This window comes from Hakea prostrata, chromosome 4 (genome assembly GCF_041222555.1).
Source record: "Hakea prostrata isolate BN-2017 chromosome 4, UWA_Hpros_2, whole genome shotgun sequence".
Taxonomy (NCBI): Eukaryota; Viridiplantae; Streptophyta; class Magnoliopsida; order Proteales; family Proteaceae; genus Hakea; species Hakea prostrata.
The window spans coordinates 5,363,904-5,387,381 of NC_142603.1; the positions used below are offsets into that span (position 1 = coordinate 5,363,904).

The 23,478-nt window shown below is 35.8% G+C and overlaps 3 protein-coding genes and 1 pseudogene across 3 annotated transcripts; all 4 read left to right on the forward strand.

The window, feature by feature from the left end:
* The first annotated feature begins 2,450 nt into the window (after positions 1–2,450).
* LOC149017326 (protein NRT1/ PTR FAMILY 6.2-like) lies at positions 2,451–5,535 on the forward strand. Its single transcript, XM_089152927.1, has 6 exons — positions 2,451–2,465; positions 2,602–2,704; positions 2,931–3,148; positions 3,876–4,408; positions 4,539–4,882; positions 5,000–5,535. Exons 1-6 carry the CDS (start codon positions 2,451–2,453, stop codon positions 5,533–5,535), a joined length of 1,749 nt encoding a protein of 582 aa, XP_089009053.1.
* A 1,482-nt stretch (positions 5,536–7,017) lies between these two features.
* LOC149017327 (protein NRT1/ PTR FAMILY 6.2-like) lies at positions 7,018–9,378 on the forward strand (annotated as a pseudogene).
* Positions 9,379–10,852: 1,474 nt separating this feature from the next.
* On the forward strand, positions 10,853–17,153 carry LOC149017328 (inner membrane localized protein). Its single transcript, XM_089151652.1, has 5 exons — positions 10,853–11,010; positions 13,753–13,885; positions 14,172–14,268; positions 14,824–14,910; positions 16,772–17,153. Exons 1-5 carry the CDS (start codon positions 10,950–10,952, stop codon positions 16,904–16,906), a joined length of 513 nt encoding a protein of 170 aa, XP_089007778.1. The 5' UTR covers positions 10,853–10,949; the 3' UTR covers positions 16,907–17,153.
* Positions 17,154–20,344: 3,191 nt separating this feature from the next.
* LOC149017329 (protein PIN-LIKES 7-like) lies at positions 20,345–23,035 on the forward strand. The gene is made up of 10 exons (XM_089154161.1): positions 20,345–20,574; positions 20,686–20,765; positions 21,097–21,221; positions 21,315–21,436; positions 21,566–21,790; positions 21,882–21,995; positions 22,082–22,182; positions 22,459–22,511; positions 22,601–22,786; positions 22,864–23,035. The coding sequence occupies exons 1-10, from the start codon at positions 20,440–20,442 to the stop codon at positions 22,986–22,988; spliced, it is 1,266 nt and encodes a 421-aa protein (XP_089010287.1). The 5' UTR covers positions 20,345–20,439; the 3' UTR covers positions 22,989–23,035.
* Positions 23,036–23,478: the final 443 nt, after the last annotated feature.

Here is a 23,478-nt window from a genome sequence, read left to right on the forward strand (position 1 = left end):
TACAAAGAAATCAAACTGATCAAATCCAACAAATCTCCTTACGTGTACTGTAGGCTTTCAGATTGGAATTCAATTATTAATTCTGGCACACGCATTTTATAGCAACGCATACTAGCCGTCTTATCTGAATATTCAAAGATTTTTGCTAATGATTCAAAAGTGTGTGGACAATAAAAAATGCAAGTCCTGAAGATGAACAGAAACATGCCATGGAGAAGAATGGCACCATTACAGCTTCTACAGAGAAAATTTGTGAATGATATCCATGAACACAGGATTTTTTTTGTCTTCTTTTAATTTGTCTTTTCTTTTCTTTTCTTTTTCTTTTCTTCTTTTTCTTTCTCTCTTTTTTTTTTTTTTTTTTTTCCCCCCCTTTTTGGTGGGTTGACATATCCATGTATCTTTGAATGATACTGTATAATTTTTTCGCTTTTTAATACAAAAGATCCTTTAGTAGGGGAAAAATCCTTATATCTTTGAAAAGAATTTTGCAAAATTGGGAGTTAATTCTAAGTTCTGTCATTTCATCTTAAATTCTCAACCGAATCAAACTTTGGTTGGTTGTTAGCCTTTGCAAGTGTCTCTAGGGTATTATCAAACATGAATATGAAAGCCATATATACTGAAAAAAAAAAGAATAAATGTTGAATGTGAAGTCTGAACACAACCGAACTAAAACTCCAAGCTTCATAGAATCAAAATGGTTCTGTAGGCTAGAAGGAAACAAAAACCAAGGTGAGATCATAATAGTAGAAAGGATGAGCACCAAATGGAACTTATTTTTGGGATTTTATAATTATTAATTTAATTATATGCCCAAGGGCAATATTGGAAACTTACTATTATGGCGGTTACAAAAGAGGGTTATATATTTTGGTAACCACCGCACGAGATAGTAAGTGATTGCATTAAGTAAGTTTTCCAGAAAAGAGGTGGCTCCCATCTCTCTCTTCCTCTCTCCTAGAAATGAAGGAAATGAGTTCCTTGCTTTAGATCACTCTTCCATCCTTTCCACACGGCATTTGGGTTGTGGAACTTGTTCCCTTTCCTAGTGATTGTGGAATCACCCCGGTGGAGCTTTGGTGGAGGAACGATGACGTGGATCCAATTTACTTCCACTGCAGATACTCCATAATTTGGGAAAGCGAATCCAGGTAAGGATTTTTCCATCATTTAATCGAATTGAGATAAATGGAGTTATTACCTACACTATATATGCTAGCAGTTCTTTCTCGAGTCAGGCATTTGATAAGCAACCTGTCCTACTGATATCCCCAACTTCAGGCAAAATCACTAGCTTCTCAGTTTTTCTCTTGGATGCAAAATTTCCAACAAGGAACCACATCATTTAGAGGCATGGAAAAGGTCAGAATTGATTACAATAGGCATTGGAGATGAAATGCGCAACCACGGAGGAAAACTCAAGGAAAAATATACTTAAAACAGCAAGAAATTTACGTGGTCCTGGCAAAATCGCATGAAGTGCTAACATTAGCTTGTCTTTTTTATAGGCTATCCTAAAGAATATTTATAAGGAAAACCAAAACTTTAATCCTCATACAATTACAATTACACCTATGTACAAGTAATTGACCCAAACTTTAATTATATAGACTAATAGAATACAAGACATATCCAAACCCAACACTAGGAATCCAAAAAAACCCTACTTCTTGGAAAGCATCATGTAGACTTGTACTCGTATATAAAACATTTTTTTTTTTTTTTTTGGTAACCTAGATTGCTATTCAAAGCAGGCAAGAGTGGAGGATGAACATAACTCAATCAACTACCGATTTGAAAGCAACCATTCTTTTGGGCCGTAACTAAAATGGTCTTCCTGACTAAGAGATCTCCACAGTATTGAAACTCCTAGAAATATAAGATGGGATACAACAGGACAGGAATGATGCATTTATCCTTCCTTCCACGAGACGTAATTAATTCCTTATATTACAGATTTACGCAATTAGACTTACCAAATACTCATATATAAAACATGCAGCAATGATGCATTTATCCTTCCACGAGACGTAATTTATTATATTGCCATAATTGGCAATTAAAATAAAGTCAAACCTTTCTAGATGACATGAGCAGCACAGTTTAAATAACAAAGACCAGCACAAGACCAAGTTTGATTTGTCAAGGCGGAAGTCACACTATAACAGCAAGGAATATCACATTGCCACAGCATGATTGTCAACTAAATTCACATTACCAGTCTTCTGAGAAGGTTAACAGTAACTGTATACCACCCATCTTGCTGGGCTTGAAACAACATTATTTGGCACACAAGAATTTCCGATCAGCAAAATTCTTAACCAGTCCATTTCGTAAACTTTCATTCAGATCTAAAGCATGCAATACCCCATGCAATATCCCTAGTTCTTTACCATTGAAAATTCGTATAAATACAATACTTAAGGTTCTGTGGGGATCAAACAAACATGACGATGAGCCAAGTAATTCTCTCCCTCTCTCTCTCTCTCTCTAAGGGTTTCTTCGCACACCCTGACCTAAAGTAGAGCATTGCGTTCAAAGTTTGCACTAATTATTAGTTCATTGTTTTCTGATAAAATGTTGTTATGTGCTTCTCAGGGAAAGAAAATGATTCCAAAAATTACTTATGCAATAGATTACAAGGGGCAACCTGCTGATAAGACGAAAACTGGAGGATGGTTGTCTGCAACTATTATCTCAAGTACATACACTTCCTTCTTTTATTCTCCCACCCAAATCAATCTTATTCAATTAGATGTTTTCTCATGAATTGGCACGCATCTCATGTATCTTTAATAGGTAATATCATATGATTCATATCAAGAAAAGCTGAGCAATCAATATTACTATATTAGGTGTATAAACAACTCGAAAGAGAAAAATGTTAATGAGATACTTTGTTTTACTAATAATGAAATCTTCTGTAGTTGTTGAGATATGCGAGAGGTTCACAACAATGGGAATTGGATTCAACCTCGTCACTTATGCAACTGGGACAATGCACCTTCCAAGTGCAACTGCAGCCAACATCGTAACAAATTCTACTGGCGCAGCACATATATTGTGTTTGTTTGGAGGTTTCATGGCGGATGCCTATTTAGGCCGATATTGGACAATTTTTATTTCCGGAATGATTGAAGCTCTAGTAAGTATATATAAGTAGCAATATTTAAGTTGCTTTGTATGCATGTATAAGGAAGTATTTTTCTCTATTTGGGAGTGAGGCTTATTCTAGCACTCACATGTGCCTATCTCTCTCTTCCTCAAAATAAGGGATGATAATATCTTTTTAAGGAAAGTGGTAGCGGGACGTCCATGTTAATACATTAGTAGGATGTTTGGAATTCCAACCAATGATTCCATTGATGTCTTCAATGCTCTTCTTCACCAACTCTGTGGATTCCCCTTCAACTTTGAACTCATTTAGAAAAAACGCAGAGAAAGATAAATTCATAGTTTTTTATTTTTCTTTGAGGGAGGGAGGGGATTGGGAGCTTTTTATAATGGAGGATGGGGACTATTACATACACCACAAAGAGACTCGAACACATTACCTCTTCAACAAGAGGTGCCGGTATTGCCAACTGATCAGCTACTTTTCAATGATCCTTTTTTCCATCTTTCTTGTGGGGGGAGAAGGGAGATGAGCTCATCAAAATCTTACGTGGGTCATATTCATGAATAGAGCATTCTCACACATGGTCCCACATTGGTTGTCTAAGAAAGGTGGTTTTCTTACAACATTGGCATGTTTGGCCCAGCCACCTTATCATTTTAACTCTTAGGGTTGGAACCTAACATGGTTTTTTCAATGGTCTACCACCATGAATGTGTGTTCTTTTACTTACTGGTATCATCATTAATTAATGCAGGGTGCTGCCATTTTATCAATATCAACTGTAGTGCCAGGATTACAACCACCCCCTTGCAATGGAAATACATGTATACAGGCCACTGGATTACAAGTTGCAGTTATGAATATTGCTCTATATATAACTGCAGTGGGACAGGGTGGACTTAAATCCACTGTAGCAGCGTTTGGAACTGATCAATTTGACGAGAAAGACGTAAAGGAAAGATCCCAGATGGCTCACTTTTTCAGTAGATTTTATTTTATTATTAGCCTTGGAAGTCTTCTTGGTATCACATTGGAAGTCTATATACAAGACTCTATCAGTCGAGCTTGGGGATATGGGATTTGCAGTATTGTACTTTTTGCCGGTACGGTGTTATTTCTTACACGAACTAGAAGATACAGGTATAAGAAATGCATGGGAAGCCCCATTAATCAAATTCTCCAGGTTTTGGTGGCTGCTGTAAGGAAAAGGAAATCCAAATGTTTGGACATTAATACTTTGTATGAAGACTCCACTGAAGCTTCAAGAATCCATCATACAAACCAACTGTGGTAAGTAGCAAAGGGTATTAAAAACTAGACACATAAGTAAGTTGTCTTCGGTTTCTGTTTTTTTGTATTTGAGTTGCATTTGCATGATTGAACTAACAATAACTTCTTCTTTTGGGGTGGGTGGGAGAAGTTGTTTGGACAAGGCTGCAATCATAGATGAAAAAGAAACCATGGCCAATGGTTCTGTGATTCAAAACCCTTGGAAACTATGTTCAGTTACAAAGGTAGAGGAGGTGAAAATGATGGTTAGATTGCTACCAGTTTGGGCCTCGACAATTTTTTTCTGGACCATACATGCACAATTGCTCACCTTCTCTGTAGAACAAGCTTCAACAATGGATAGATCAATTGGGAAGTTTCAAATCCCGGCCGGTTCATTCAATACTTTCTATATTCTTGGCATATTGGTTTCTTCTGCTTTCTATGACCAGGTTATCATTGCCTTGATGAAGAAGTGGAAAGGGAAACATGGTAAGTGTGAAAGATTAGTAGGAAATTAATGTTAGTAAAAACTTTAGATACATATAAAACTAAAATTTGAACAAAAAATTTATTGCTATAGTTAATCTCACTTTTTTTGATTTGTAGGTTTCAGCGACATGAAAAGAATAGCCATTGGTCTCATCTTTGCAATTGTGGCTATGATAGTCGCTACGATTGTGGAGACAAGACGAATATCAGTCGTTAAATCTGTGGGTGCCAATGTTACAACTTTGCCTATGCAATTCTACATATTGATTCCGCAATTCTTTCTGGTTGGTTTTGGAGAAGCATTCATGTACAGTGGTCAACTTGATTTTTTCATAAGTAGAGCACCAAAAGGAATGAAGACGATGAGCACTGGGCTTTTCCTCTCGACTGTCGGAGTTGGGTTTTTTGTTAGCAGCTTCTTGGTGTCTATTGTCAACAAGGTGACAGGAACCCAAATTGGACATGCATGGCTAACTAGTAACATAAATGATGGGAAATTAAACTACTTTTATGCTCTTTTAGCCATCTTAAGTTTCATAAACCTAATTTTCTATGTTGGTTGTGCAACATGGTATATGAGAATAATGAGAAAGGCTGTACAAATAGAAATCATCATTTCAAGCTCTGAAGAAGAAGAAAAATATGCTATTTAAATGGAGAGCAACCTCATAACATTCCAAAAGAAGACTGTTGATCTACCATACCTAAGAAATTTGCATCTTTTTCTTTTTCTTTTTTTGGGAGGGGCCACAAATCCTTAGGTCTTTTAATGGAATTTTTTTATATGAACGCAAGTTCTTTTGCGGTTATTGTTGTTGTTTTCTCAACTTAATTGGAATGTCTTATTGTAATTATAATTATCAAAATGTATCAAATGTTGTATTTTATAAAAAAAATCAAACTTATCAAATTCAAAATATATCCTCATGTTTATTGGAGCACTCTAGGCTCTCAGATTGGAAGTCTAGTATTAATTCTGGTACACGTGTTTTATAGCAATGCATACTAGCCGTCTGATCTCGATATTCAAAGATTTGCTAGTGCAAAAAATTGTAATGCAAATACAATTAATATATATTATTTTTTCCCGTAAACAGATTATGTAGTATATTAATGTGGCCCTCTTTTTGGTGCTCATATATTAAAAAGTCAAGTTGTTTTAAGTGAAATATTATTTAATGCATAGAGTTTTCCTTTTACTTATTTGTTATTCATCGTTGATAATTAACATGGAGTATTAATCACATATGAAGCATGCAGCAATTAATGATGTTATTGTCCTTCCTTCACGTTCTTAAAATCTCTTCTTCTTATTTTAAATTATTTTTCCTTTCCTTTTATTTGAGCTACTTAAAGGTTCAACTAAAATCTACAGCTTTATTTATATCTAAATGGAGTTTAATTTGTCTTTTCTTTACATGTATAATATATATTTCTCTCTAAAAAGAATTCCCCCAAAAAAAATTTCCTTAAGAAGACTTTTTGGTGTTGAACTTTGCATGTCAATGCATAAGACGTAATTTTTTTTTAATAAGTTAGCAAGATGATATCATATGGTAGAAGTCTGTACGAATACAGTTGACACCTCAGACATTCGTAGATACCCTCCTCATCCGAGCGAGTTTGGATCACATTCTTACATAAAGACATTCAAGGCACTCATAAGAATCAATCACACGGAAACTATAGTCAACTCCATTCACAGTGCAGCACGTGTATGTAATAATAATAAATAAATAAACAAAGAAAAAAAAATGAAAATACAAATACTCCATTAAGATATTTACACTGAATCCTGTCTAATCCATTGACTTCTAATAAAAAATGAAGCATGCAGCATCATATCCCTTCAATCAACCAAGCATTCCTCCAAGGTCTTCAATTGTAATTCCATTTTATTAGTTATCTTTGTTGTAGATATTGTTTGGCCTTAAACCCCAATTAATGTAAAGTGATATAAATAGAGTAGCCAAGGATATTTGAAAGCAGCAAAAGAAGTGAGGGATGTGAGACATTATTTGCCGGTATTATAGAGAGCAGGAAGGCTGTGAGATTACTGTTGGGTTGGTTGCAGACAAGAAAGCAATTGTACCTTTCAGGAAACAAAAATGAATCAAAAAATTACTTATGCAGTAGACTACAAGGGACAACCTGCTGATAAGGAGAGAACTGGAGGATGGCTCTCTGCATCTCTTATCCTCAGTACGTTTCCTTCTTCTATTCTCTACATAGTTTTTTTTCTAAATATGATTTGCAGCCTTATGATGAAGTCATGTTTTCTTCAGTTTTCTGCTATTCATGCATATGAATTTTAGTAGGTAGAAGCCAATTTGGAAAACTTACCTGGTTCTCTTATCCCACATGAGTCTAACCAGGAAGCTTGCTTGCAATCTTGAGCTTAACTTTATACAAACACAAGCACTAATCATCAAAGTGAATTTGTGGAAAGATGCCAAGTTAAAACTTTTCTTTAACAAATACTACATCTTCTGTAGTTGTTGAGGCATGTGAAAGGTTCACAACAATGGGAATCGCGGCCAATCTTGTGACTTATGGGGTTGGGACGATGCATCTTCCTAGTACAACTGCTGCCAATATCGTAACAAACTTTTCTGGTGAAGCATATATCATATGCTTGTTGGGAGGTTTCGTGGCAGATACTTTCTTAGGCCGATATTGGACGATTGTCATATCCACATTAATTGAAACACTAGTAAGTAAAATTATACTAGTTGGTCTATCCATCTAACAATTTTAACTTAGTGGTTGCAATCTAATTTGTCATCAATGGTTATGAACTATGAACATTGCAGGGTGTTGCTCTTTTAGCTATATCAACCATAGTGCCAAGCCTAACACCACCACCCTGCAACGGAAGTACATGTATAGTGGCCAATGGACTACAACTTGGAGTTATGAATGCTGCTCTGTTCATAATCGCATTGGGAGAGGGTGGACTTAAATCCAATGTATCAGGTTTTGCAACTGATCAATTCGACGAAAAGGATAAGAAGGAAAAAACAAAGATGGATTACCTTTTTAGTAGATTTTACTTCGTCATCAGCCTTGGAACTCTTCTTGGTGTCACAGTTGATATCTATGTACAAGACTATGTTAGTCGAAGCTGGGGATATGGAATTTGTTGTCTTGTATTCATTACTGGATTAGTGGGATTTCTTTGCCGAACCAGACATTTTAGGTACAAGAAGTGCTTGGGAAGCCCCATTATTCAAATCCTTCAGGTTTTGGTGGCTGCCATATGGAAGAGGAAACTCAAATGTCCTAGTGTTGATATCTTATATGATGATTCCACTGAAGCTACAAGAATCCATCACACTGACCAACTTTGGTAAGATGAATAGATTAAGATTGTATATGTTGTTTTTCATGTTTTGTTTGCATGATAATGCTGATCGAGACTATCCTTTTATTTTTATTTTTTTTACAGTTGGTTGGACAAAGCTGCAATCATAGAAGAAAATGAAACTAGGATCGATGATTCTGCGATTAGAAATCCTTGGAAACTATGTCCAGTGACAAAGGTAGAAGAGGTGAAGATGGTGGTCAGATTACTGCCAGTTTGGGCCTCAACAATATTTTTTTGGACCATACATGCGCAATTGCTCACCTTCTCTGTAGAGCAAGCTTCAACAATGCAAAGATCAATTGGGAAGTTTCAAATCCCAGCAGGATCATTCAATGTCTTCTATATTGCTGGCATATTAGTTGCTTCTGCTATTTATGATCGAGTGATCATTACCTCAATGAGGAGGTGGAAAGGGAAACACGGTAGGTAGATCAATGAGGAGGATACTTATGACAATGAAATCTTAAGTTTAGGACTTTAGATCTTGAAAATATGTTGCTAGCTAGGTTACTCAAAAACTTAGTTAATTTTGCTACTTTTTGATTTGCAGGGTTCACAAACTTGCAAAGAATAGCCATTGGCTTTACTTTTTCAATTGTAGCCATGATAGTTGCTGCAGTTGTTGAGACAAGACGTATCTCTGTGGTTAGTTCTGTGGGTGGCAATGTTCCAACTTTACCTTTAAGCTTTGTCATATTGATCCCACAGTTCTTTCTTGTTGGTGTGGGAGAATCATTTGTGTACAGTGGTCAGCTTGATTTCTTTATAACTAGAGCTCCAAAAGGAATGAAGTCAATGAGCACTGGCCTTTTTCTGTCAACGGTTGGGCTCGGGTTTTTTGTCAGCAGCTTCTTGGTGTCCATAGTCAATCAAGTGACAGGAACCCAAATCGGCAGTGGATGGCTAACTAGTAACATAAACTATGGAAAATTATATTATTTCTATGCTCTTCTAGCCGTGTTAAGCTTCACAAACTTGGTGTTCTTTCTTCTCTGTGCTTTCTGGTATACTAGAACAATGAAAAATACTGTACAGATAGAAAGCATTGTATTTAAGTTCTGAAGAGGAAGAGAAACATGCTATGCAGGTGGAAAGCACCCCTATTGGTCCTAATGAGCAAGATTATTAATAATACTTAAAGTGCTATGAATATTTTGTTTTTCTTCTTTTGTTCTTGGGGATTGTGGGATGGTGAGGGGAAGGGGACATTCTTGAGTCTTTGAATGGATCATCTTAGATGAATGGAAGTTCATCTTCTAGTTGTTGTTCTTACCATTTACAACTTTTAAAGCTAATAGCAATAATCAGATTGAAGAAAATATTGTGTTTAACTATGTTTGTTGTCTACTCTAATTGTTATGGAAGATGTTTCTCAAGCTGCCAAAAACAAACCAAACAATGAGAGAAAGAGAAAGAAGGAAAGGCATGCTAATAAAGTAGCTAATTCCTTAGCCCGGTCGACTTGATTGGATGAAGCATCAGGTCAAGTACCAATTTATGGCTCCAAAATCTACGTGATGAAGACACCATTGCTTGTAATGCCCCATTTGTCAATGAATCTTCTTTTATAAAAAATAAATAAATAAGTGAAAAGAAATTTTCACTCCCTTGTACTTATTCTTTATTTACTATTACTCTCCTATATATAAAATTAACACAGACACTAAATGAAGAAGTATTCATCATAATTTAGGGTGATGGAATTCCTGTGAAATGGATGAATTTAAAATTAGCAAAAAAATATATATATTCAAAGTTCGGAAACAAAGGAAAACAAACATGGGCTATAGAAAAGCTAAAATGATGGAGAAAGAAATCTCGAAGCATATCAAAGAAAGTATCTTTAATAATGAAATCATAACCAAAGTTTAGAACAAAGTTACCACGGGAAGAGTTGATTTGCTGATTTCTAGTAGAAACGACATAGGTTGGCGGAGCAGCCATCGTTGCGTGGTTTTTCTTCAAAGATGGGAAGTGACATATGACTCAAAGGAGAAAGGGGAACTAGTGAAACTACTCTAAGATCGGAAAAGAAATGGTGTTTCTTCTTTCGGTTTGATAATATCGATGATTTAGTCGACGCAATTGATTTTGTAGTGGTTCAGTCGGACCAATTGAATACTTGGTCTCCTTTGTTTTATTTGTTTAAAGAAAATTTTCAATCTCTCCTTATACTTGCTCTTTATTTATTCTTACTCTACTCTCAAAAATTTCACCTCTAATTCTCGGAAAAAATAAATAATTTTAACTTTTACCTCACAGTCTCCCTTGATGTTTTAAAATGACCAAATAACTCTTTGTGTTTATCATTTAATCAGTAAAAAAATTTTAATTTATTTGTTGTATATAAAGACTACTTGAGTTATTTTAAAAATATCAGGGAGAATGAAAAGTAAAAATTCACTTTTGGAAAGAATCAAAGGTGAAATTTTGAGAATAGAAGAGTAGACAGAAAGCAAAGAATAGGGAGAGAAAAAACATTTCTCATAAATAAAACAACCGGACCAAGTATTCAATGGGCCCGGCCGGACCACGACAAAATAAATCGCTTAGACCAAATCCTCGATATTATCGAACCGAAAGAAGAATTAAAAACACCATTTCTTTTCCGATCTCAGAGTAATTAAGCTTCAGTAGTTCCCTTCTATCCTCATTGAGTAATCTATCACTTCCCATCTTTGAAGCACACAGCTCGCAACGATGACTGCTCTCGCCAACCCTGTTGTTTCTACGAAAAATCAGCTAATCAGTTCCTCCCATGGTAACTGTGTTCTAAACTTTTGTTTTTTATTTAATTGTTAAAGACAATTTCTGTGATCTGCTTCGAGATCGCTTTCTCCACCATTTTAGGTTTTTTTTTCGTAGCCCATGTTTGTTTTTCTTTGTTTGCTGACTTTGAAAATCTTTAGGATGTAGCTAAAATTCGTCCACTGCGTAGGAATTCCCTCACCCTAAATTGTGATGAATAATACTTCTTTATTATGAGTGATAATTTTGTAGTTGATTTAGATATGTACTTTCAGATAGTTGGAGATCCGTCATGACTAATTTCTATGAGGATTCCAACTGTGTATGTACTTCGTAGTGTTGGAGTTGGACTATAGAAGGTATTTTTGATCGATTCAGCTATATTTCGTAGTCTACTACAATGGTTTATACTCAGCTGTATAAGGAGAGGATACTCTGTAATCTGGGTTTTTTTTCATACATTTCAATACGAAATTGGATCAAATTTTACCTAAATTTATACAAGATACAGATCCTGACCTATATTAAACTATCTCTGGTGGTGTTTGGTGATTATGCTTTAGTTTTCAAATTTTTAATGCCATGATAATAATGTTATTAGTAAACATTATTGGTTGTACTATTATTAATTAATGCAGCCTTTTCTGAATTTGTTTCCATGGTCCACATATTAGTATTTCCTCTTAAACAGTGTTTTTCAGTTATACTTCCCACCTTGGCAATTCTTTTCCATGTTTGGTGAACCCCTAGAGGTTGGTCTCTAGAATTTTCTTGTTTTTCCTGGAAAACCCTTAGGGTTGACAGCAGCCCTGTTACTATTGCATATAGATAGAGTACAGTTTTTTTGGATAACTGCAGTGTTAAATAATGATTTCTGGATGTTCGTCTGATAATATTGGTAATATTGGTCCTGTGTCAATAAGTTTTAGTTCAGGTTCTAAAGAGCTTGATGCAGTTCTATTTTTCTTTGCAAAGTTCCCACATTGAATTCAAGTGCTATAAAAATGCAGTAATTATTGAAGGTTGAATGATTTCCCCCTAGTATTGGAGGTCTAGGAGGTTTGGTTAGTTACCACTTCTTGTTTCCCTATTCAAGCTATGGACTTCAGAGTTATCTGCCCCTGCAGTATTTTTTTATTCCGTCTCTTATGAAATGATTGGTGAAGGTGAAGTGATATATTTTCCACAATTTCTGTGACCATAAAACAATCCGACATTCATAAGGACCTAGGTAAGGGATCCTAGTGGTTGCAGGTTAGAGTCAGGAATAGCATCTCCACAAAGTAGGGGTAATGCTGCATAACAATATGACCTTCTCCAGCTCCCACGAAGTGGTGGGAGAATGGTTCCTAATCTCAGATCTTCTCGGCCAGATAGGGTCTGCATCATTGACAGGGAGATCATGTGTCAAGTTCTCCTAGTTGGTCCCTGAATTAGCCAACTTGCCTTGATAGGCCAGTCCAATCGGATACTTGTGTTTTTGGATATTAAATCCCATATTTATTTTCTTCATCCTCAGACTTTCAAGCTTTGATACATAGGTTTGGGTTCAAATGGATAGGGAAAAATAAAAAGAAGGGGGGAGGGGAAGGATCTTACCATTTTTCACCCGGGAATCAATCAAATTTCATTGCATATTAACATTGATCTTCTTATGTTTTCATGTTCTTTTTCTTCTCGAGCCTTCCAGAACATTCTTTAGAGACTTAACTTCAGATCTGCTGGCGAAAAGGGGGGATGTTAATATTTTGGATTAGGAATTTATTGGGGAAATATTTCATTCCATCAGAATATTGAATTAATACCACAAGTCGTAGAGGTTATCGAGATAATGGGGGTACTGGTTGAGGTCAAGGAGGTGTAAAAGATATAATAGGAAGAAATCTTGCACCCAGGAAAGAGTGCAACACCATTCACAATCGAACCATGAAAACATTCTAATTCACCTCTCACCCTAACTTCTTCCTTCCTATGCTAAGAGTTATTCAAAAGGTATCCCAACACCTGTAATGCCCCATCTCCTAGTCAATCCCATATGCACCTTAAGCACTAGAAGCTATCCAAAATAGGTTCACCCCTTAGAAGTGCATAGTTCAGTCCTTACCTTGCCATCTAGGAACTTTATCCAACTCTTCCATATGAATTACTTCTTCAGTGCTGACTTTGCCGTGATCATCTTCACTAATACCGAAATCGGCCAAGTAGGCTGAAGCTGATAGTGTCCTCTGCTCGGTGATGTATGCTACTACTCTAGCTACACAGGCTTGTGCTGCCTCTGTGTCTCTGGTGTGTGTGCGTGTGTGTGTGTGCATGTGTGTGTGTGTGTGTTTGTGAGGTGAGGAATCTCAAGAATTTCGTGGAAATTTATACCAATTTCAGTTGGGATAAAGCTTGAGTCTTGAATTCAATTTTGAATTTCAAAATATAAAATTGTGGAAAGAATATAAATTATTTTTTTTAAATTGTAATTTTTAATTGAAACTAGGAACCTTAAAATTGTCAGTTATTTCTGACTCAAGATGCAAGAAGCACAGAACAATATGCATATAATAGGAACTTTTAGGAGACTAGCTTAGGTGCTGCTGCTCATTAGTTTCTCTTGGAGCATGGTGTCGCAAATGTTTTTGGACTTTATATCTGAGCTGCACTGGACCATGTATAATGTATGTACAAATACCTTTTGTTTGATCATATTTTCATAATTGGAGTTCTGCTTGGAGGTGACTGTCTGAACTGTGCCAAATTTCTGTTCTAGGTTCCTCTCTGAAGCCAGTGGACCAGTTTCTTCTGAATGGTGGCTCCAGCAGTGTAGCTTTTCTTCCTATTCATCAGAGGAAGGCAAAACTTTCAGCTAATAGAAGGCTAACTACAGTTCAGGCAGCGTATAGGTCTTATTTCAATCCTTGTTAAATTATCTGGATTTTGTGTCTTTTCTTTTGATAGATGATGTAAAGAGTTGATGGGGCTTGGGAGGGAAAACGTGTTTGTATCTCTAATAATGTGGGGTTAATGTGATCGTATATGTAGGCACATGTGTGTTTTAATTTAGGTTTTATCCAAAAAGATTTTTTCCTTCTTTATTCTGCTCATTTTTCAGAATTATTTGTTGATGCTCTCTTATGCAAATTGTATTGATTCTTTTATTTCACTTTCATACATCCTTCATGAATGCAGTGATAGTGGAAAATCAAGCAGTGCAGGTATCTTTGTTGGTGGCTTTGTTCTGGGAGGCATAGTGGTTGGAACACTAGGCTGCGTATATGCACCTCAGGTAATACCATGATTTATCTGCCATGTGTACCTGCTGTCATTTGGATTGGGTTTTGTTAGGTCTTATTAATGCAATAGTTGATTGTATAGTTTCTTATGCTTGTCCTTCTAACAGTTTCTTGTGGAATTGCTAATTGGATAGTCATTATTTTTCTATCGGGTGTCTTCCCGTTGAATTTTATGCCATGTCTTTACTTCTAAAAAATAAAAAATAAAAAATTCCGCACGAGCTGATTTCGGGGGGCCTTTTTCCTATGCCGCTTTACTCCAACAATTTTTTCTCAGAGGCTGTTTTGATAGCTTGGCTTCAGGCTACAACTTTGGTCGTCAGACCATTGCACCAAGGCCAGCCCCTTTATTTGGGGCAGTTCTAGTTTCTTCAATCCTTATGCAGGACTTGAATAAATCATAGTGACTAGAAGTTTTGAGTTTTGCCACTTTTTATGATCAAACTTAAAACTGCAGGCAGCATCTGGTGGATAAATACATGATGCATCACTTACTGAGGTAGCATGTATATAAGCTTGCACTAGCTGAGATATCATTTGGTTTGCAGATAAGCAAGGTATTGGCTGGTGCTGACAAGAAAGATTTGATGAGGAAACTGCCCAAATTTATATACGACGAAGAAAAAGCTTTGGAGGTGATTACTTCCTCTGAATTTTACATCATGTCACATGAGTTGCACTTTATTTTCTATATCTTTGTTTGCAATGCTTGTCCACTTGCTGGTAGACTATGGTGGAAACTTTTTGAGATTCTGCTAGATTTCTGGTAATTGATACACGAATAATATTTTGACCTGTCATTGACGGGGTCATTTTAAGTTTTGATTAGTTTGGTTCACTTTTGTATCTGATTTCCTCTTCCTCCCTCCCTCCACCCCATTCTTGATTATCACTCTATAAACCCAACTCCTGCTCTGTTCCGGGCGATAGGTTATAGATATGGTCCCTTTGAAATCAATTTGTCTCTCACATTCAATTTTTTGTGACTGAGATTTTGAGGTTTAGGTTACTGCCCTAGGGTGGCCAAAATTCTAGAGGTCTATAGAAATCTTTACCAGCACTCAGAACTGGTTCTGCCAGGTCTGATTCCAGTGAAGTTTCAGTTCATGCCTGATAGTTCATTAGGTTTAAATGTCTGTGGCATTGGATAATAATAAGCCTGGACTTTTGTGTTGATTAGAGTGGAAATGTCGGAGATTTCTCACCTGAATTGACAAAGGGAGTTCACATGAGGCAGAACTCTCACCTTAATTGATAAAAGGTTTATGCTAGTCCAGTCCTGTTCTAGGAAGAAGATGGCAAGATTCTCATGAATTGCAAAATAAGACCGGTATTGTTTAATTTCAAAACCCTCCATCTCTTGCGTGTGCTTTATTTTTTATACCCACATCAGTTCTAGATTTCAGTTTGGCCGTAATTTCTTTATTTTTATTTTTTTCCCTGTTTTACCCGTAGCTTTTCAGAAATTCCAGTTTTGTCTTTCCTCCTTGAACTTCATCTACATGTGTCCTTGATCCTTCAAATAATGGCTGAACCATTCAGAATGTTTATGGGTTTGCTACCATTCATTGTAATTGAGCTTCCCACTTTTATTGGATTGCGTAGCGATCCAAATTTAGGATTGTATCCGAATCTCTCCAACTCTGGCTGTGCATTACCTATAAAGCAGTTCTGATTCCCGCAGGACCATGTTTTGTCTGTCAAAGTTATGGCTATAGTGTTTGTTAAATCTTTTGGTTGGGTGTTATGCCTCCTCTTTATCTGTAACTTACTGAAAATACTAGAAGGAAACCCATTCGTGTGTTTGGAGGGATCCTTTGAATAACCTACGTTCTCCACAAAATGGAAATTCTTTCTAGAACTTGAGAGTGGAAACTACATTGAATCCTGTATGAGACTTCTTATCCCTCATATTTGGGCTTCTCTAGAACTCCATCGATTACAGGGTAACCCCAAAAGTACTAATCTCATAACCCATGTAACCAATTTGGCATTCAAATTTGAACAGATTGAGTCATTTTCTTCAGTCTAGTGGTTTTACTGCTGTTGACCTTCATGTTTGAATTCCATCTGCATGTGAGGCTGGCCACATGGAAGTTATCCCATGGGGTAGGAGGTTAATAGAATGATAGTGCATTTGTTGATATACATTCTTGTGGTCTTTAACAGCTTCAAGTGGTGCTTAAGATGAATCATAGCATTGTTTGAGGATAACTAATCGGCACTGTATAACCTCAGAAACAGCATAAGCATTAGATCCAATATGAACTAGAAGTGGTTTACAGGGAAAGTATGTTAGAATTTCATTCTTTTTTACTTCACTGTTCTGCAGTCTACTAGGACAGAAAATGATTCCTGTTTATGCGCTTAAACATCTCGGAATATCTGTTAGCAATCAGTTTGTATGATCTTGCTGCATAAAATATGTTTGAACCTTGTCTCCTCTGAAATATACACTGACATCTCTTTGGATGATAATCCAATTGGCATCAACAGAAGACACGAAAGATATTAACGGAGAAGATTGCACAGCTGAATTCAGCCATTGATGAAGTTTCATCTCAGCTCCACACAGAAGAAACCCCAAATGGAGTGGCCGTGGGCTCGGATGAAATTGAATCCGTTATCTGAGGTCTTGCCAGTCATTTTACATTAGTATCGATAGTATTTTGATTATTATTCACCCAAGAAAAAGAAAAAGAACAAATATTTTGACTATCGATATGGTGAGGAAGCAACTTTTGGTGCTAATAATCTCTAGTTTTGTTGTTGACCTTAAATAGTTCTGTTTTGTTTTTCGTAGCGCTGTGAATCTATTTGCCATCATAGAATTGAAGTTGAAATGAAATTGAGAAGTGATTTTATAATGTCAGTTTTCTTGGTATAAAGAATCCTTTTGCCCCACCCCCCAAACACACAAACCCACAAAAAAAAAAAAAAAAGAAGCAATAGGGTTTTATAGTATACTTACGAATCAGATGATATGAATGATTGCTGTGGTCCCGAAGACCAAAAAACTGAAAGTCAGATGATATGGTTGACTTTGGCTTGAAATGGTAAAAGAAGATAAATGGCACTTCAAGAAGATATATGGGTTTATATTGTTGATTTTAAAATAGCTGTTCTAATTTTGATAACACTTTGTAGTCTTAGATTTTCTGTTTTGTTAGCTCTTCTATTAGTCTTTTGGGAGCCTATATTTTGCATTTATAATGGATAAATTAACTAAAGATATTTAAAATGAGGTATTTGTTTTGTTTTTTTTTTTTTTTTTTTTTTTTTTTCTGATAATTTTGTGTTGATAGATGAAACTCAAGTATGAATTAATACCAAGTTAGAATTATGGAGAGTAATTTTGAAATCAAAATGTTTTAAAACTAAGTAGAACAAGAAAGAATATCTAGTTTGTAACTCTAATCATGATGGGGGAAATGATGAGGTGGAGAAATTTGACAACAAGAAGATTTTTTTGGAATAATTAATTTAGATATTTAGGTTCAATTATAATAAAAGAGACGATATAGAGGACAATATTTTTTTCAAATAATTAAAATAGGGTGGATTAAGTAGAGATGTGTGTATGGGGTTTTATGTGGCCGACATATTTCATTAAAGCTGAAAGGAAAATTTTATAGGACTATCATTTAACTAGCTATGATGTATGGTGCAAAATGTTGGGTTGTTAAAAAGAATCATATAAATAAACTCAGTGTAATAAAAATGAGGATGTTAAGATAGATGAATGACAAAATTAAAAATGATAAGATAAGAAATAATCATATTAGAGTTGATTTGGAAGTTCATCTCATAAGTAAGAAACTACAAGAAAGTCGTTAGGCATGATCACGTTCAACGGAAGCCTATAAATGTTCATTTACTGAGAAGTGATATAATCCAAATTGAAAGAATTTGAAGTATCAGATCAAAATTTTCACTAAACACGTCTTGCACAGCACTGAGGCAAAATGCGGGTAACCACCTTTCCTATCATCACCAATAACTTGATTATCTTAAATTGCCTTCATAATTATTTATCAGTTAGAGGCGATAGAAATATCAGTTTGACTTGGCCTTGCTGCACAAACCTCACAATTACGTGTTTAAATTATGAATCTACACTTCCCTTACATGGTCAAAAAAAGCTTGAGCTTTTTCTTCCTTGCCAAAAAGAAGGAAAAAACAAGGTTTTCATTATGAATCTACATTTCCCTTACATGGTCAAAAAAGCTTGAGCTTTTTCTTCCTTGCCAAAAACAAGGAAAAAACAAGGAAAACCTTAAGCTCTTTGTGGACGTATGTATATAAATATTTATAGGATGACATGAATGTAATTGGAGTTATGTATACATTACCAAAAAAAAAAAAAAAAAAAAACAGAAGAGAGGAAAGGATTTGATTTCCTCACTCGAGGGCATCAATGGCCATCTCTCTCAAACGGTCATTTTCTATCGTGTGATATTGTGTGATTGTGTCATACATATCTATATTGCCTGAAGAAAATTTTCTACCAGACAAATATATTATTTTTTTGTAAAATACAAATATATCTTTGCTTGCTCTCTATGGTGGTATCATTGATATTTGAATTCTTATCAAAAAAAAAATCATAGATATTTGAATTAAAAGAATATACGCTGCCTATGTCATCATGTTTTCATTTCTTGGGTAACGTCAAAGTGATCATTTTCTTATCAAAAACGAAAAAAGAAAAAATAAGTGATCATTTTGATTCTATCGGTAACGGAAATCTAATCTGAAAGAGAATTAATTTTTTTTGGTAAATGAAATAATATTAATTGAAGAGATTAGGGTTTGACCTTCCGGTGGGTAATGTAAATAGTTCCCGCCCCTAAAAAAAGACAAGAGTGTTCGGGGGTTTAACCGTTTAACTATTAACCATAATTAATTTTTGAAATGGCAATTTGATACCACTTGCATCACACATCATAGCTGGAGTAGCTGGGGTGTCAACGGGTCAAGTTTGGTCAGCCTGTCTTGAGCCTTAACCCTACTCTAGAGCCTGAAATTGAATTTCAAGTTTAACCTAAACCTGTCATTCTGTCAAGCCGAAAAATCTTTGACGCTATCCCAACCCTTAGAAAGCATGGTGCGCCTTGATTAAACCTGACGCTAATTTTTAATGGAAAATAAAATGGATGATATCAGTTCAACCAAGTAGAATCATTCCCACAACGTCTTTTTTGCAAGTTGTGTGTTTTATACCAACCAAGAACTGCGGTAACGATATACTATTAACTATTATGGTAGTAAATAACTTTTAACTATAATTTTGGTTAAATTAACTAATATGAGGTCAGGTTGGCCTGTGGGTTAATTCCAAACCCAACCTGACCCTGTAACTCAAGCTCGTTCTTCGGGTTGAAAAAATCGGGTTAAAATTGGACTAGGCGCAAGGAGGGTTTTAGCCTAGTCGAGTCAACAGGATTTTATTGATACTCCTAGAGATAGCTTATTGCCAAAAGATTCACTTTCCAACTTCCTTTTTACAAAAAATCAAAAATTAAAAAAAAAATTTAAAAAAACTAAAGATTACCTTTCGAATCGAACCATTCTTTAGCACGAGTGAGATTTAATATAATTCATGTCACATCCATCCAATGTTGGGCACTACAAGCACCACCACGTTAGACATGCTATCTTAGCAAGATTCCATGCAACACTTACAAAAAGAACTCTTGAGATACCTCAACATTTTTAAGTTTATATGGGGTGAGGAGGTCATTTCAAAGTTCCCCTAATAGTTTTTAATCTGGCTTTCTCTAATTCTAATCCAATAAAAATCGCAGTGATACAGTGGTATTACATTCTTACCCTTGCTCTTTGGTATGATTCCTGCTGGGTGCTGACCTTGCTGGTCTGACTCATATGTTGTAGCATAATAGCATATGCTACGACGACTGGCTTATAGAGACAAGAACATAAACCTGAAAAACGTGGTGGCATGATGCATCTCTCTCTGTGAGAGAGATTTATTTCTGTCTGCAAATGTGAGAGGAGATGATGATCACACAGATGGTGGACAAAGATGAATAAATCTCATGGCTTATAACTATCTTCTCTCCTTCCTCAAGGGCCTTCCCTCTATTGTGCTCTTCCTCAAACTGCAGAGACACAGAAACTGAGGAAAATTAGTGAGATTTGAGATGGGTTTCTTATCACTCCTTGAGGTGGCAGCTATGCCAGTTTTGCAGGTTCTTCTCCTCTGCATTCTTGGAGCTTTCATGGCAACAGAGTACTTGAACCTTTTACATGCAGATGCTAGAAGTTACTTGAACAAGGTATGACTTTTGCATAACATATACTGCTAGCTTACACCTTTCTTGATTCAACAACAACAAAAAAACAAGAAAACCCTGGCTCTGATGATAAACATTTTTGGGCCAATGCAGATTGTGTTCATGATCTTCACTCCTTCACTCATATTTGCAAGTCTAGCTAAGACTGTTACTTTCCAAGACATCATTTCATGGTAAGCTAAATTTAATATGTTCCCTCAATTTATTTATTTCTTTTTTTTCTTTTTTTTTTTCTTCTTTTTTGGGGGTTGAGCGGCAAGTAGTCCTTTCTTTGGGGCTTTCACTCTACTATGATAGCCTTTCTAGGTAAACCTTTTGGGGATTCAAACCCTTGACATGGTGCCTAAATATTAAGAACTTGACACCAAAAGCTCCGAAATCAAACCCTTTAACCTATCACATATTTGGCTGACCCAAATTAGGCCCTAATAAACACATGACATGGACCCTCTAACATACTATTACATTTTAATGGAGTTTTGACAGATTTGATCATATCTTTAGGTGGTTCATGCCAGTAAATATGGGCTTAAACTTCTTGATTGGAGGAATACTTGGATGGATTGTTGTGAAAATATTGAAACCAGAGCCATTTCTGGAAGGCCTCATCATTGCATCTTGTTCAGCAGGTAATGCTACTCACAGTTGATGAATTTCAGCTCTTTCTTTCTGACTATTTGATATATCCTTCTTTGCTTGCAATGACATTTTCATTTAATCAGGTAATGTGGGAAACCTTTTGGTGATACTTGTCCCAGCAGTCTGTAATGAGGAAGGCAGCCCATTTGGTGATCCTAATATTTGCAGCTCTGTTTCACTCTCCTATGTATCTTTCTCCATGGCGGTAAAGCAATTACTTTCTCTGGGTGAACCATTTTCCATTTTTTTTTTCAGGGGTTAAAGCTTCAAAATGACAAGTTCACTTAACCATGAAAATGCAAATATTTCAGAACTTTTCTTACTTATGATGCAGCTTGGTGGATTATACATTTGGACTTACACATTCCATCTCATACGAAGTTCTGCATTGACATATGAAGCAAGTCAAAATGCCGGGGGATCATCATCATCAAGGAAGCCCAACAGCGATCTTGATGCCAACAGTGAATCTTACCTTCTAAAAGCAGATGATCAAGATCAAACATCTCTACAAGTGACATCAACAAAGCCCATTCATGAGGATATTGAAAATGAACTTGTAAGCCTCATTCTGACTTCTGTTCTTAGTTAAATCTTGATTCAGTATGAAGATTGATTGTTTGGCAATGTTAAAAACTTACCCATAATAGGTTGTAGCTCAATCATCTGGAAAAACTGGGGATGAGATGTCATTCTGGGGGAAAATAATAGAGTTTCTCCACCAAATTGCAGAAGAGTTGATGTCAGCACCAACTGTTGCTGCAGTAAGTACTCTGAAAATTACTAAATGTTCTAATTTGTTGTCTTCTGAACTAAAGAGACAACCTAACTTCTTCTTGTCCTAACACAGTTCATAGGATTCATCTTTGGTTGTGTGCCCTTTCTGAGGAATCTTATTGTTGGTAAAACTGCTCCTCTGCGAGCAATCTTCGACTCAATCCAATTACTGGGGTATGTTTACTTGCATTCACTGCATGAGTATATATCCTCTGTTTTGAACATAATTATTAGTTCAGAAACTCTCTCTCTCTATTGAACTTGATTTCTTTAACACCAATATATGGCTCTTCAAATCCATAATCAAACTGCAAGTTTGATACACATACAATATAAAGTGATGATGAAACTGAAGTCACTTTGAGCTAGTAGTCATTGCCATCTCATTTACATGTTCACATCTAACTTGATCTCCATTCTCTATTGACACTAAAGCATCTAGTTGTGTAGGAATGGTGCAATTCCTTGTGTCAACCTTATACTTGGGGGTAACCTCATCAAAGGTAAAAAAAAAAAATGGAATCAGAACCACTCACCATTATGAAGTAGAGAAAAGAGAGAATTTGAATTCTGTATTTACATGTTTATGCAGGTCTTCGCTCGGGAAACTTGAATCCGTTGATCATAATTTCAGTCATTCTAGTGAGGTACTTGATACAGCCATTGATTGGGATTGCATTGGTTAAGGTTGCTGGTAATCTAGGGTTCCTCTCGCCGGACCCGCTCTACCGATATATTTTGATGTTGCAATTTACTCTCCCACCTGCCACAACTATAGGTTTGTATGTAATTGATCATCACCAAAATGCATATTTGTTACTGTTGAGATTTGATCAACAGAAAATTTGATTATAGGTACAATGACTCAGCTGTTTGGTGTGGGTCAAGAAGAGACTTCACTTATATTCCTATGGACATACTTGGTAGCAGCCTTTGCCCTCACATTTTGGTCAACAGTGTTCATGTGGGTTTTGTCTTGAAGAGCTTTAATTTCATGGGAGAATTATATAATGGGAGCAATTTCTTCCCAAGTTTAAGCTGTTGCTCTGGCAATAGATCTGTAATCTATGCTTTTCTGTTCTGGATTTTTTCTTATTGGATTGCAAAGGGGGAACTAGACTCATGTTTGTGAAGGTGTTCCTTTGATTAATGAATGCACATCAAAATGTAGATGTTGCTCTTTTGCGAGATCATTGCAAAGGATTCAAAAATTTTGATAAATTTTACTTGAATATTGAAAGTCAGTATTTTTTGAGGAAGAATACACAATCACGAAGCAAAATACAATTCAAGCATGTACGCTTAAAGAATTTACTGTAGTTTGACAAAATTACTTACATCTACTAGAAAGAAAAAGAGATTTCACCATTTCTTGACCATTGTCACATATTACAAAGCGTTACCTTTGCTTGCTTACCTTGTTTTTTAAGTTCTGTTGAAGATTATCTTTATATGAAAATTCAAAACATT

Coding starts and splice junctions, on each gene's coding strand:
- LOC149017328 (XM_089151652.1), top strand. CDS start 10,950: ATGACTGCTCTCGCCAACCCTGTTGTTTCTACGAAAAATCAGCTAATC. Junction 13,886..14,171: donor ACAGTTCAGGCAGCGTATAG/GTCTTATTTCAA, acceptor TCATGAATGCAG/TGATAGTGGAAAATCAAGCA. Junction 14,911..16,771: donor ACGAAGAAAAAGCTTTGGAG/GTGATTACTTCC, acceptor TGGCATCAACAG/AAGACACGAAAGATATTAAC.
- LOC149017326 (XM_089152927.1), top strand. Junction 2,705..2,930: donor GTCTGCAACTATTATCTCAA/GTACATACACTT, acceptor AATCTTCTGTAG/TTGTTGAGATATGCGAGAGG. Junction 4,883..4,999: donor GAAGTGGAAAGGGAAACATG/GTAAGTGTGAAA, acceptor TTTGATTTGTAG/GTTTCAGCGACATGAAAAGA.
- LOC149017329 (XM_089154161.1), top strand. CDS start 20,440: ATGGGTTTCTTATCACTCCTTGAGGTGGCAGCTATGCCAGTTTTGCAG. Junction 20,575..20,685: donor CTAGAAGTTACTTGAACAAG/GTATGACTTTTG, acceptor GGGCCAATGCAG/ATTGTGTTCATGATCTTCAC. Junction 22,183..22,458: donor GACTCAATCCAATTACTGGG/GTATGTTTACTT, acceptor CTAGTTGTGTAG/GAATGGTGCAATTCCTTGTG.